This window comes from Protopterus annectens, chromosome 3.part1, assembly GCF_019279795.1.
Source record: "Protopterus annectens isolate FY-2018-M chromosome 3.part1, PAN1.0, whole genome shotgun sequence".
Lineage (NCBI taxonomy): Eukaryota > Metazoa > Chordata > Ceratodontiformes > Protopteridae > Protopterus > Protopterus annectens.
Window position 1 is genome coordinate 406,208,506 of NC_056732.1, and position 14,889 is coordinate 406,223,394.

Consider the following 14,889-nt stretch of genomic DNA (forward strand, 5'->3'; position numbering starts at 1 on the left):
AAATGCATATGGCTCTGACAAGCAGCATGCAAACAATTTGCAGTTATTAGCATAGCATATGGAAGAATTAACATTCATCTGAGATAGCACAACATGCCCCAGCCACAAGGGAATGGATAAGGGAACATAAACCTCTAAACTTGCTTGTAGGATGGTACTCGTGATGCAAAACAACTGCCTACCTTACCAGTGTTTCTGACAAGAAGGGGTTACATGGCAGAATGAGTGAAGGGGGACACTACTGCTATAGAAAGGCAGCATTTCTACAGTGTGGGTAATATTTATAGCCTTTACAAACCAATAGATCTAGGTGCTGCACAAAAAGGACATATTTCACACTACAAATAAAGGACAAGAACACAAACAGCAGCTAGCAGACAAAGGAATTTACACTTTTCAGAGATTTTGAGAAAAGCAGTAATTCTTACCACTGTAATTTCAAGTGAAGGAAAATAACTGCTCTAACCAGGGGACAGTAGTGTGGCAAGTAGTAACTTCAGCTAAAAGAAAATCAAAATGTATAGGAAGGTCCCCCATTTAAGCCATCTTACAATTTAAAAAATAGACTGCTGCATGGAGATTTGCACACTGTACAAAAGATTTTGAAAATGGCAACCCTTTGCTAGCAAAGCAAAAGACAACACGATTACTATTTTAGAATCTGTACCCAGTGAAAGTTCCAAAAATCAGACAAACCACTTTTCAGAAGTGTAAAGATTTAAAAAATGCAGTAAAAACACTTACTTTAGAAGAATCCAAATGATCATCACTTCATGATCATATGCTGATTATATATTTCAAAGCACTATTACTTAAAAGAGAACATATGTGCAGAAGACCACTAGCTAAAAGTACAAAGAAGGCTCAGATGGGCAAAAATGTGCAAGATTAAATGGGCAGAAAGGCAATGCACAGATTTCACAGTCATTATTCATTAACACATTCAGCAATCAAAGAAATCAGAGAAAAATCCTAGTGCTTAGCAGCACACTATGTAAAAACAAAAAAACTCTTATGTAGTTGCTAAATTACTTTTTCAGCTCTGGTATAGCATACATCACTACTCACCTGATCAGTCATTATCATAATTCTTCCATACCGTAGAGTTTTTAGAGACTCTTGATCATCGTATGTTTTCTTGTACTGCAGGCCAACTATCTTAATAATGCTGTTGATTTCAGCATTTTCCATAATCTGTTGAGAGAGAAAAAAAGTTACACAAATATCGTCTGCAAACGACACACTAAGCAGACCATCTTCATATAAACATACATAAGGGGCGTAAGGCTGTGTAATCAAACTCCCTTAACAGAAGCTTACATACAAAGATAACTTGATGTAATGTGATTCATCATGCAAATAAATTAGCCCAGGCAGAAGTCTGTCCATCCAACCATGCTTCCAGACCTTCTGACATCCCCAGAAAGGGGAGTGGTCTCCTTATCTCAAAACATAAGTGGAGAACTGGGATGGTTTGTGTGTGTGTGTGTGTGTGTGTGTGTGTGTGTGTGTGTGTGTGTGTGTGTGTGTGTGTGTGTGGGGGGGTAGATAGACAAAATGTCATCAAGTGTGCAAAGACTGCCTGTGTGGGGAGACAAAGTCAGAGAAAATGAATGCACTCCTCTCCCGGGTACTCAAGGGTACGAGAGGGTTGATGAGGGAAGCCAATACAGAAGTAACCCCTGTATTAGAATATCTAACGAAGTGATTTTCTCCCACAATTGTACCACATTTAACTTATCACTCATGCACTATGACTCAATGAATAAGAACACAAACGCTGTGGTCCCCTGACAGCAGGACTAGAGTGAGGAAAGCCTGTTCTGCTTCTGGAACAAATGTCAAGATAAGGTCTAGAAATAATGTCTAGAAATACAGTGACAATAAAAATCTGGGTGGCGGTCTCACAAATACTTCAGGCTGAAGCATTCCTCTAGGACAGGGACAATTGACCTGCTCTTAGTACTGCCATGGCTGAAAACTGCCCTGCTAGTTTTCCTGATTTAAAAGAAAACAAAGAACTGGTCCCATTTGCCTGAAATTTTTGAATATTGGCACAATATCTTGGCTCTGTGTGTATACTCAAGATGCAAAACATTTCTGCAGGTGGTGTGGACAGAGAGAGACTGGCAGCTGAATGGTCTATTTCAAAGCTAACGAAGACCACCTTTGGCAAGAAAAAGAAGTTATGTACCTACCATAACGTTCCATGTTTGTTGTCCTTCTCGCCCTTCTTTCTTACTGGATGGGTTCAGAGCAGATACTCAGCTCCGACTTGGCCAATACACTAGCTCGAAGTCATTCACTTGGCTCAATGTTTGTCTTTTTGGCTTTTGCCGGTTAGGGGTCGCCACAGTGGAACTCCGGTCCGCTAATGACTGGCAGTAGATTTTTATGGTGCCGAGTTGCCAACCCGATGCCCAACCTTCAGTGAAGGCACGCCCATTCACACATGTCTTTCAGAGGCCACTCGACCGCGGGGAGGACATGCAGACTCCACACAGAAGTCACTCCAGCCGAGAATCGAACAGGAGAACCTCTTGCTGTGAGGCAACAATGCTACCACTGTACCACCGCGGCTTTCATTCACAATACCTATCCATAATGGATTGAAGACTTTTGAATGAAAGTTCAAAAGCCCGAATCCATAACAACAAAACGCACTTTAACGAAAGCACTTTTTTCAAAAAAGCGCCGTCACTGAAGTATGTTTAAAAAAAAAACAAACAAAAAATAAATAAATAAACAATCTACTTGAATGCAGGGGGGGCAAGCCCCCCTGCACCCCCCACCCCCACTTTAATATTCTCACTCCAAGGTCACACTACAGTGAGGAAAAAGGAATTTTCCCTTACTGCACCGTAGTACAACCGAACAACAAGCATACTTACGCGAAAGTGATGCTTCGGTGAACAGCACTTTCGCGCAAGTATGCTCACCAAATTAGGATTCGGTGAAAGATGCAGTCGAGCATCTGAACAGATCCCCCAATAATGCATTTTAGTAACCCTCCAGACATACAACATATGTATATGTGTGTGTGTGTGTGTGTGTGTGTATGGAGATATATATATATATATAACAAATAAGAGGAAAAACAACTAATTTCAGAGAAACTCTCTCAGTAGGAGGAAAGAAAAAGTACAGTTTTGTACCTACCATAAATGTAGATGTTCGAAGATCCACATTGCTGCAGTCCTAACACTTGGGTAGTCCGCTGTCCCAGTCGGCCCGAATACCAAAGTATATGGCTGACGTCGGTCAAGGCGCATTAGTCTGACGTCAGGACGTCAGGGTACAAATGCGCATGACCGACGTCATATCCTCAGTCTTTTCTTGCCCCAGATGTCAGAAGACCCTAAAAAGATAAGGCCTAAACCAAAAAACACCAAACACTCCTGCACCAAATATATATATATACAATATATACAAATTTACAAGAGTATAACCCCACCCCCACAACCACCCCTAAACACAGAGGGGAAGGAGGGAGGGTAAATTGGACTGCAGCAATGTGGATCTTCGAACATCTACATTTATGGTAGGTACAAAACTGTACTATGTTCTTCATACCACATTGCTGCAGTCCTAACACTTGGGTAGAATCCCAAAGCAGAGGTAAGGGAGGCTGGCAAATCATAAAGAAGCAGGAGCTGACAACATGCCCTGCAAAATAGCCGTGGCAAAACCAGCCCTAGATTTAGAGTAGAGAGGAAGGTGGTAATGCTTAGAGAAAGTATGCACTGAACTCCAAGTAGCTGCCTCCAAAATATCCTTAGTTGCCACCCCTTAGAAATGCTGTTGAAGTGGCAGTAGCCCTAGTGGAATGAGGCCTAATCCCAGCTGGAATCTCCTTGCCATGATGGGAATAACAAAATGCAATGCAAAACCCAATCCACTTAGAAATAGTTTGTTTTGACACAGGCTTGCCCTGAGAACTCAAAGCAAAAGAAACAAACAACTGCTGAGACTGCCTAAAATCCTTAGTCCTGCTTAAATAATAACGCAACTGCCTGTGTACATCTAAAGTGTGCAAAATCTTTTCCCCTTATTTTGGGGATCTGCATAAAAAGTAGGCAAATGAATAGTTTGGTTCAAAGCCACACTAGAAACCACCTTAGGCATAAAGGAAGGATTAGTACGTAATGATACCCTATCCTTATGGAAAATCAAAAAAGGCTCAACCGCCATAAGGGCCTGCAATTCAGAAACCCTTCTTGCAGAAGTAATGGCCAACAAAAAAGCAGTCTTCCATGACAAATATTTCAACTCAGCAGTGGCCGCAGGCTCAAAAGGTTGTAGAGTAAGTTTCTCCAACACAATTGAGATCCCAAGCAGGAGTAGGAGCTCTACGTGGGGGTCTTATATTCTTTGCCCCTCTAAGAAATTGCTTGAACAAAGGATGAGAAAACAATGGTGGGTCACAATCATAGTGAGCTGAAATTGCTGCAGCATGAATCTTAATGGAAGAGAAAGACAAACCTTTGTCCAATAACTCAGTAAGATATTGAAGAGCCACACTTAAATTAGGCTCAGAAACATCAAATTCCTTTGCTGCACTCCAAAATAAAAATCTCTTCCATTTTTCTGCGTACACTTTCCTTGTACTAGGTCTTCTAGCTTCCATAATCACATTTAAAACTTGTTGAGGAAGTTGAGACCTGCTGTGCTTCAAAACAGAATATGCCAGGCTGTTAGATGAAGAGAGTGAAGCTTGACATTGAGTAGATGACCGTCCCTCTGAGACAATAGGTGTGGAATCAAAGGTAAAGGCCATGGAGGCTTCCTTACCAGACTCCTCAGTAATGGGTACCAGTGTTGCCGAGGCCAATCTGTAGCTATTAAAATCATCCTTGGCTTGTCTTGTCTGACCTTTAGGAGTACCTTTGGGAGAAGAGGCAGAGGTGGAAAGGCATACACATGAAGATTTGTCCAACTGAAAGAAAGAGCATCCACTTTCCAAGCTGTGTGATGAAACCTTTTTGTGCAAAACTTTGGCAGCTGGTGGTTTAGTGGAGAAGCGAACAGATCTATGTCTGGAGTTCCCCATGACACTGTCAATTTGCGAAATACATGAAGATCCAGTTTCCACTCGTGGGGATCCATGATTTGTCTGCTTAACACATCTGCTAAGGAGTTCTGTGCTCCCGGCAGAAACCTTGCCTGAAGAGTTAGTTGCAAGCTGAGCGCAGTCTCCCATAAAATCATTGCTTGCCTGCATAGAGGGTAAGAATGTGTTCCCCCTTGTTTGTTGATGTACCACATGACAGTTGTGTTGTCTGTTAGAATCAACACCTGCCCTGGAAGAAGTAACTCCTTGAAAGCCATTAATGCAAACTGGACTGCTAACATCTCCTTCATGTTGATATGTAGATGCTGTAGTCTGGCAGGCCACTTGTCGTGTATCCACTTTCCATTCAGATGAGCTCCCCAAGCTAAGTCTGAGGCATCTGTCGTTAGAATCTGACTCGCCTCTGGCCGGGTCACAGAGAGTCCCTTGTTTAGGTGACATTCCTGAGCCCACCACAAAAATTCCTTTTGAATGCAAGGTATTATTTGAATGACAGTGTCCAAATCCTGGCAGTGCTGTGTCCATACATTTTTGAGATACCACTGCAGCTTCCTCATATGCAGTTTGGCATTGGGAAGCACCAGAATACAAGATGCCATGAACCCTAAGGCTTGAAGGACTGTCCTTGCAGTCAGCCCGGACTGAAGAGATAGTTGATGGAAGTAAAGGGAAAGATTCTTTTGTTCGTCCGGGGTTAAAAAGGCCACCTGGGTTGCTGTATTCAGTCTCACACCCAGAAAGCACATGTCTTGAGAGGGTACTAGACTGGACTTTATTTCGTTCACAGAATACCCCAGGCATCTTAGCACTGCTATCACATATTCCAAATGCTGTAAAAGGTCTTCCTTTTCTTGAGCCAGAATCAGGCAGTCGTCCAAGTAAGGATAGATTTGTATTCCTTTTAGCCTGAAGTAAGCTATCACTGGAGCCAGAACCTTTGTGAATACTCTGGGCGCAGTAGATAAGCCAAAGGGCAATGCAGAGAACTGATAATGGGAATTCCCAGCTCGAAAACAGATACTTCCTGCAACTTAGTCTGATAGGTACATGAAGGTAAGCCTCCTTGAGATCTAAAGTTACCATCCAGTGATCCTTGCCCAGCAGAGGTAAAAGCTGTTGTAACGTCAACATTTTGAACTTGGGAATGTCCAGATAACTGTTGAGGATAGATAAATCCAAAATTGGTCTCCACGTGTTCCCCTTCTTTGGTACTAGGAACAGGCGAGAATAAAATCCTAGGCCCCTTTCTGGCACAGGAACCGGCTGAATGGCCCCTATTTGGAGTAACAGCGAAATTTGCTTGTGAGCCTCTTTTCTTTGTAGAGGAGGAATGTCTGGCATGCCTTTGAAAGGAGGCAAGGTATGGAAATAAAACCTGTAACCGTGGTGAATGATATCCAATACCCATCTGTCTTGGGTAATTAAACTCCAATTTTCTTTGAAAAGTGCCAGCCTTCCTCCCAAAGGTGCTGCCAGACGAGAAAGCACTGGCAGCTGAAAAGGCAGGTCATTGGGTCTGTTTACGAAAGGACTGACCCCTGCCTTCACCAGAAGACTGAGCAGGTGAACTCCCTGTCCTAGGCCTAAAAGAACCTTGAGCTCTGCCCTTACCACGTCTAGACCTACCCCTAGACTGGGAATCATAAGCAGGATATGTCCATCCCTTAAGTAGGCCAATTTCTACTAAACTTCGGAGGCTGAACCTGCAAAAAATCTTTAACAGTCTGCATAGACTTAGCCTTGTCCTCCATTTTCTTTAAAACAGCTTCCACAGGCGAACCAAACAACACGTCAGACTGTAACGGAGCATCCAAAATCCTTGTCTTAACATGCTCAGCTAAATTCTGATCCCTTAGCCAGGCGTGCCTAAGAAGAACAGAACCAGTGGCAGCCACCCTCGAAGAGGCCTGCACAGCATCAAAACCACATTGCAAGGAATGCTTACCCACCTGTTCAGACACATGAACTAAATCCTGCAACTCTTTACACTCAATACCTTCCGCCAGAGCATCCACCTTAGACTTCAATTGTGAAAGGAGATAATTTTGATATTTTAACATGCGGAACTGGCAATTCAAAGCCCTCATGGCTAAAGTGGAAGAAGTATACACCTTCTTTCCCCATCTATCCAAAGCCCTTGCCTCTTTATCAGGAGGAACAGGATTTTTAACAACAGAAGCCTTAACACCTTTAGGCCCCTGAGAAACAGTTTCTGGGTCTGCCCTAGGACTCTTAAAAGATACTTATGAGCTTCAGGCACCCTATAATATCTATCTGGTTTAACTGGGGCAGGAGGCAAAGAATCAGGGTTCAGGGAAGCCTCTGCAAAAACATCTTCCACCACATCCAGAACAGGAGGTATAGCTAAAGGCCTATGCTGGGGTAAAAACAAAATTCCCTAAGCCTCTTCCTGGAATCAGAGAAATCTTGGCCTTCCCATTTAAAATGCTCCCTCATGGAATGAAGAGTCTCTGAAAAAGAGAAATCCTCAGGAGGAGAAGCAAGGAGTAGAATCATCCACATCAGAATCAGAATAAGGAGGATACTCCTGCAAGTCTTCAGCCGAAGACTCAGAAGCCTCCGAACACTGCTCAAAACTCTCAAGCTCAGGTTCCACCCTAGGCCTCTTATCAGGAGGGGGCATAGAACCTCTAATCATAGTAATCAAATCTTCTGCCATTTTAAGCATATGTTTCTTAGGCAAAGATCCTGAAGAAGTAGGAGAGACCCCACTGAAGATAAACCTGGCCTGCCTCTCAAAGAAGCCTTGGAAACAGAAGGGGAGGGCCTAACCACCTTAGGAAGAGAGGGGAGAACAGCCACCTGAGAAGCCCCTTCAGCCTGGCCTACCTCCTGAGAAGACACATCTTGTAACAGTAAAGTCTCTCCCTGAGACTCCAAAGAAACTTCTGGCAGAACCTCCGGCTCCACTGAGCCTTCTAAAGAACCGACATCCGGGACTGACGGTTCTTCCAACCTAGGCTTTACTGCTTTGTCCTTGCGCTTTTTGGACGAAGCGGGCGTCGGAGCATCCGACGGCATTTTATAATTACAACGCTTCCCAAAAACTAACCTGGCACAGTCTAACCTTCTCTTTATAGTGCGTTTGTTAAATCTAGCACAAGAGCGACATCCAACAACGTCGTGCTCAGGCCCTAAACAAGGTATACACAAGGTATGGTAATCCCTATGAGGTATCTGTTTCCCACAAGAAATACAGTTATTCACTTTTTCTGACATCCGGTTAAATACTGAGGCAAGAAAAAACTAAAATATTCCAACGGGTACTTAGCCAACTTTGATTCGGTCTGAAACTCCGACTTCAGAAAATTTCAGAACGCCAACCTGCACTCGCAAAACTGCTTCTGCATCGGACCATGCGGCAAAAAAGACTGAGGATATGACGTCGGTCATGCGCATTTGTACCCTGACGTCCTGACGTCAGACTAATGCGCCTTGACCGACGTCAGCCATATACTTTGGTATTCGGGCCGACTGGGACAGCGGACTACCCAAGTGTTAGGACTGCAGCAATGTGGTATGAAGAACATCTTATCTGAATCCTCCAGGAGCCTTGGCTGGGAGGAGGAGGGAGGGACGTAAGAAAAAAAGGCAAGAAGGACAACAAACATGGAACGTTATGGTAGACACATAACTTCTTTATGTTATGTTGTCTTTCTTGCCTTCTTTCTTACTGGATGGGACAGTGTGTCCCGAGCACCATCTTCCTGGGTGGCTCATACCAGTACATAAGCACAGTGGACCCAAAAGAAGCTCTACCACTGGAGGCCAAATCTACCTTGTAATGAGTAATAAAAGTATGGGGCCTGGCCCATGCAGCAGCTGCACATATGCTGTCCATAGATAATCTGGCATGGTAAGCAGAGGATGTTGCTAGAGCTCTATTTGAGTGGCCTTTGATTTTGAAAGTTAAACTTCTACTGTTTGAAGTATATATAAAGGTAATACAACTGGTAAGCCAATTTGAAAGTGTAACTTTTGAGACTGGCTTGCCTCGCTTTGCTTGAGAGAAGGAAATAAATAGCTGGTCTGTTTTCCTGAAATCTTTTGTTCTATGTAAATAAAATCTCAGTTGTCTATGTACATCCAACTGATGCAGTTTGTATTCTGCCTTGTTGGTATGATCAAGAAGGAAAACGGGAAATTCAATAGACTGGTTCAGATTGGTTTGTGAGCAGACTTTTGACACAAAAGAGGGATTAGTCTTCAAGGATACTCCATCCTTATGAAAAATTAGGTATGGTGGCTTAACTGATAGAGCTTCAACTCCGAGACTCTTCGTGCACATGTAATGGTCACTGACAAGATGGTTTTCCAAGAGAGAAACTTTAGATCGCATGAAGAATCAGGTTCAAAAGGGGGTAAAGTTAGGTAAGTAAGAACAAAACTTAGGTCCCAAGGTGAGACAGGTTCCTTTATGAGAGGTCTCAACAAACAAGTTACTTTTAAAAATGCTTTACACAGCCTGTGTGACAGATTAGCAGTGTATTCACCGATGTGATAACTGGAAATTGTAGCTAACTGGACCTTGATCATAGCTGCAGTGGAGCCTTGTTGAAAAAGTTCTGCCAAGAATTCTAAAATTGAACTAATAGAAGCATAGAAAGGATCTATGTCTCTCGCCCTTGCCCAGCAGGAGAACCTCTTCCATTTGCTGGAATATAATTTTCTGGTGAAAGCCTTATGAGGAGAGACTAAAATAAGTTTAACTGCTGGAGTAAATGTTTGAAGCCTGACTATGTTTGGAAGTGGAGCAAACAAGCTGTCATACTGAGGGTCTAGAGAGAAAGATGAAGTGCACCTGACATACGAGTCAGAAGGTCTGGAGCTAGGACCAGAGCCCAGGGCTTCTCCTGAAGAGGAGGCTAGAGGAAGAGGAACCAAATCTGACGAGGCTAATATGGAGCAATGAGAATTAGCCTGCTTCCCACAGCTTTGGCTTTCTGAATTACTTAGGGAATTAGCGGAAAGGGAGGAAAGCTATAAAGTAGTCCCAAGGGCCCACTGTGGACGAGTGCGTCTCTTGGTGTCTCCCCCATTGTGGGGATTAGGGCAAAGTAGCTGATGCATTTGGTATTCAAAGGGGGTGCAAACAGGTTGCAGCAAGGTGGACCCCAAGTTCAGAAAATCTTTTTCTTTATGCTCTGTTTCAGCGACCACTCGTGAGGCATCAAAATTGCCCTGCTGAGCTTGTCGGCTATCACACCGGATTTCCATGGGATATGTGTTGCTATCAGAAAATGCTGGGAAGAGATTGCCCATTGCCATACTCTCAGTGCTTCTCGACAAAGGGGTATGATCTGGTTCCTCATTTATGTACCAGACTACAGACATGTCTGACTGAATTGCAGTTGTTCCTAGTGGGAGAGAGTGCTGAAGTGCTTGCAATGCCAGAAGCACTGCTCTCATCTCTACAACAGTGATGTGCAACTGAGTCTTATGTTCTTGTCATGTGCCTTGGACTGTTCTTCCCAGATAATGCCCCCCCTCACCCTATCTGAGAAGCATCTGTGGTCACAGTAGCAACAGGTTGTTGTGGAACAAAGGGTCTTCCGATGGTCACATGATCAGACAAACTACCACAGAAGATCTCTCTTACATGAACCTGTTATCCTTATCTGATGGGACACAGGAAGTTCTTGTAGAGACCACTGCGCAAACAGAAGCCACTGAAGGATTCTCATGTGCACCCTGGCTAGAGGGACTAGAGTTATGGTTGATGCCATGGTTCCAAGAACTGTTGAACTACTTTCACTTTTACCTTGTTCCTGGAAAGAAGATCGACTTCTTTTTGTCTGAGGACAGAGAGACTGTTGGGCGGAAGGTGATCCAGCATGGAAATGGTGTCTAGATCTCTGCCAATGAATATACGTTAACAATGCATATTTTTGAAAATTCACTGTTATGTCTAACTGAGCACAAAGTTCCAGTGTAGTGTCCCTGGCCTGTAGAAGTAGATGCTTGGTGGTGGCAGTTAGGAGCCAGTCGTCCAGGTATGGAAACACTTGGAATCCTAAGCGTCTCAGGTGAGCTATTACTACTGACATTCATTTGGTGAACACTCTGGGGGCTGAAGTGAGACAAAAGGGCAGAGCTCAAAACTGATAATGACTGGCTCCCAGACAAAGTGCAGATGACTCCTCGACGCTCTGTGCCTTCTTTATATGGTGGTACGCATCTTGGAGGTCTATTGAGCACATCTAATCGTCTTTCCCTAAAAAGGGAAGAACCGACTGCAGTGTCACCATTCAGAACTTGGACTTCTTTACAGATTCTTTTAACTTGCTAAGATCCAAAACGGGTCTCCAGTCCCCTGCTCTTTTTAGTACTAAAAAGAATCTTAAGTTCCAAACCCTTTTTGGTCTGCGGAGACTTCTTGGATGACTCTCTTGTTTTGCAACTCTTGGACTGCTATGGTTGCTTGTTTCCTCTGACTGGGTGGAACATCTGGGATTCTTCTGCTCTGTGGAATGTGCTGGCAAAAGGGAATGGAATAACCTCTGGATATTATACTTTGTACCCACTTGCCTTATGTGCTATCTCGCCAGGCTTCTGGGTACAAAGTTAATTGCTCCCCGACTGCCTCCAGAGAAGAGCAGGTGGACCTCCTTTCAGGAGCACTGACAGGGTCGGCCGTGAAAGGAATCGCGGTCACCCTGGTTTTGTGCCCCCCCGCGACGTCTACCATTGCCTCCCCCTCTACCCCTGGGGAAGAGCTCACCTCATGCATCTTGAAAAACTCCCTGAGATCTTTTGAACCACATTTTTCAACTCTTCTGGCCTTGAGGATAAGGTCTTGAAGGTACGGAAAAATGTACTCCAGCGGCACATAGAGTTCTTCCTTCCTGCTGGCATCTGGTGAATGTGTCCTTGACATTTGGTCCAAAGAGTGAGGAACCATCAAAGGGGGCATTTGGTAAAGGTAGACTTGAAATGTTCCACAAGATTGCACAAACACATCCAGGAGTGTCACCTAAGAAATACTCCTGAACCCGCAGCTCTACTTGCTCCATCAGCTGCATAGGATATCAGTCTCATGGAGGAGTTGACTACGAAATTTAAGGTGGACAGAAGAGAGGTCACTTTTTCTGAGACCCCCGCAGCTAATGAGCCTTGGGGAGTTTCTCCTAACTCCTTCAGTTAATAATATCTCTTTAAAGTCTTGTAAAATGTGTGAGATAGCTCAGCGATCTGAGGGTGAAAGTCGCCGATGAGAAAACACGTTTCCCGTATCTGGCCATCGTTCGAGAATCTAACGGCAGATGAGGACGACTCAGACAGCTCCTTCTTGGTGGCTACTGCCACCACCATAGCATCTACAGGTACACATTTTGAGAAAAAATCTTTATCCAAAGGAACTGACAGAAACTTATTTGGCCTCCGATGGACTGGCTCTATAGGGTCTGGTGACTCCCATGCCTTTCAACTAACCATATCCATAAGCTCATCGAAAGGCGGAGAAACCAGGGAGGCTGAAGGTTGAGATCTGAAGGCCTTCAGGTACACTGACTACTCATCAGAAGGGTTAATGAGTTTCCAGCCTACTCTCTGTTATAGGATCTACAGGATATCTGAGAAAGAGATTTTCAAAGGACGACCGTGGGGACCCGTCTGCTTCCTCGAGGTCAGTGTCAGAAGTGATGAACTCATCAGGGGAGTCTATATGCTTCCGCTTGCATGTTCTCTTCCAAGGTGGCTCCTCAGGCGGGTAGTCTGGGAAAGTCTCCGAAGAGTGGGGCTCGCCAGATGGGGCTTCCTGAGGCCCTGAATTTCTGCCGTCCTGTGGATGGGATGGTGCCAAAGCAGATGCCAGTACTTAAGGGGGGGGGAAATGCCAGTATCCCTGAGCAGAGCTGTAAGAGGGGACAGCACACTCCTCATCACCTCAGCTTCAAAGACACCTCCAGTTCCGAAGAAGCAGAGGAAATCCCTATCGGCTCAGAGGTCAATGTAGGAGCTGAGCTCATCCATGCTGACGCACCGAAGGGTGCTCTCCCTCCCCCAGAGCCAACTGCAGAACTACAGCTCCTAGACACTACGGAGAGCACCGATAGTGTCAGAGCAGGCAATGGGTCCAGAGAGTCCCGAAGGGGTCTCAGAACCAAAGGATCTACCGCAAGAGGTATCTGGGCATTCCAGCTCCGAAGATCAGCTTGGCTTGGAGGAAGAATAGTGGATGCAGTTATCTTGGGTGGCTCCGAAACCATACCGGTTCTAATTCAACGGACCGGCTCCGAGTAGTAGTCTCAATCGGCTCTGAAGTCTTTGGAATCGATGAGCTAGATTTGTCTGCACCAATTGCCTCCCTCGGTTCCGAAGGTGGTGGAGGAGAGGAGAGAGATTTTTTTTCAGTCAATTTAGATATTTTCTTTTGAGGCTCTGAATGAGCCGAGGAAGAGGATGAAGAGGAAGGTCTCTCAGACTTGTCACCAGTAGTTGAAGTTTAGAAAGCTTCATCAAAAACAGGCTTTATTAAACCTCTTAAAATCAATTTGTTTTTCCTCTTGTGTAACACTCTAGAGCTGAATGAGTGACAAAAAAGTACAGTTGTGTTCGAGTGTATTCACTGTTGCAGTCATCACATTTCCCTCAGTCGGCCTGATTAACAAAGTCTTTGGTCCTGCGTCGGTTGCTGTCCCTTCTTCCATGACGTCAGGGGTATAGAACATGCAGCCGACACCATTGTATCAGTTTTTCTTGCCCCAGATGCCAGGTGCCCCCCAAATGGGGAGCAAAACACACACACACATATATATATATATATATGTATGTGTATATATATATATCTATATATATCTATATATATATATATATATATATATATATATATATATATCTATATATATCTATATACATATATATACATATATATATATACACACACACACACACACACACACACACACAATTAGAAATACAAAAATATACCTACAAACAAAAGCAAATACACCAAAAAGGCTTTTAAGCATAGAAAAAGAAAGAAAGACGAGGTAAAGTAAAAGGAAAACAAGGGGCTGGAGGGAGGGTAACCAGGACTGCAACAGTGAATACACTCTAACATCTACATTTATGGTAAGTGTACACAACTGTACTATGTTCATCGTGTTTCACTGTTGCAGTCATTACATTTGGGTAGATTCCCAAAGCTAAGGTTGAGAGGATGGACTTGTACAGCATTAGGAACAGCTATAAGGCCCTGCAAAACAGCAGTGGCAAAGCCAGCTCTGGAGTTAGAGAAAATTGGTAACTGATAAGCTTGGTGAAAGTATGAACTGAACTCCATGTAGCAGCATACATTTTGGAACTATTTTCTGTAGATGCTTATCAACAAAAACTGACATTCCTTCTGTTTTACTTTTTCTGCTAACCACTATAGGTCGTAATGGTGGAGAATCAATATTTTTATGGATCTCTGGAATTCCAAAGATCCTACTTATTTTTGAATTATTGGATGGGTTTATTTTCATTTTATCATCAATTTTTCCTGTATAGAACCATTCTTCTACACAAGAATCAATTAATCAACTGAGAAACCCTTTTTACTTCTGTCATGTTTACAACTCTATAGAAGTTTATATCTGACATTTCTTTCATTTTACATTCATATTCACTACTATCCAATAATACCATAGCACCACCTTTGTCAGCTTTAAAAATTAATACATCTTCATTTTTAACTAAAGCATCAAAGCATTCCTTTTCTTAAGTTGGTGATGATCAACAAAACAGGGACTATGTAAGAAAATTAAATTTAAGTATTTTATTTGGATCACAAAAGCAAAGTAATGTTGTGTATA

The 14,889-nt window shown here is 43.5% G+C and overlaps 1 protein-coding gene across 1 annotated transcript in view; it reads right to left on the reverse strand.

Moving 5' to 3' along the window:
- The window catches only part of TOP2B (DNA topoisomerase II beta), a gene marked incomplete in the record, with an annotated part of 2,991,925 nt that overhangs the window by 1,917,249 nt on the left and 1,059,787 nt on the right, over positions 1–14,889 (reverse strand). The window contains 1 exon segment of the mRNA XM_044066877.1: positions 1,069–1,194. Coding sequence (XP_043922812.1) covers positions 1,069–1,194 — 126 coding nt within the window.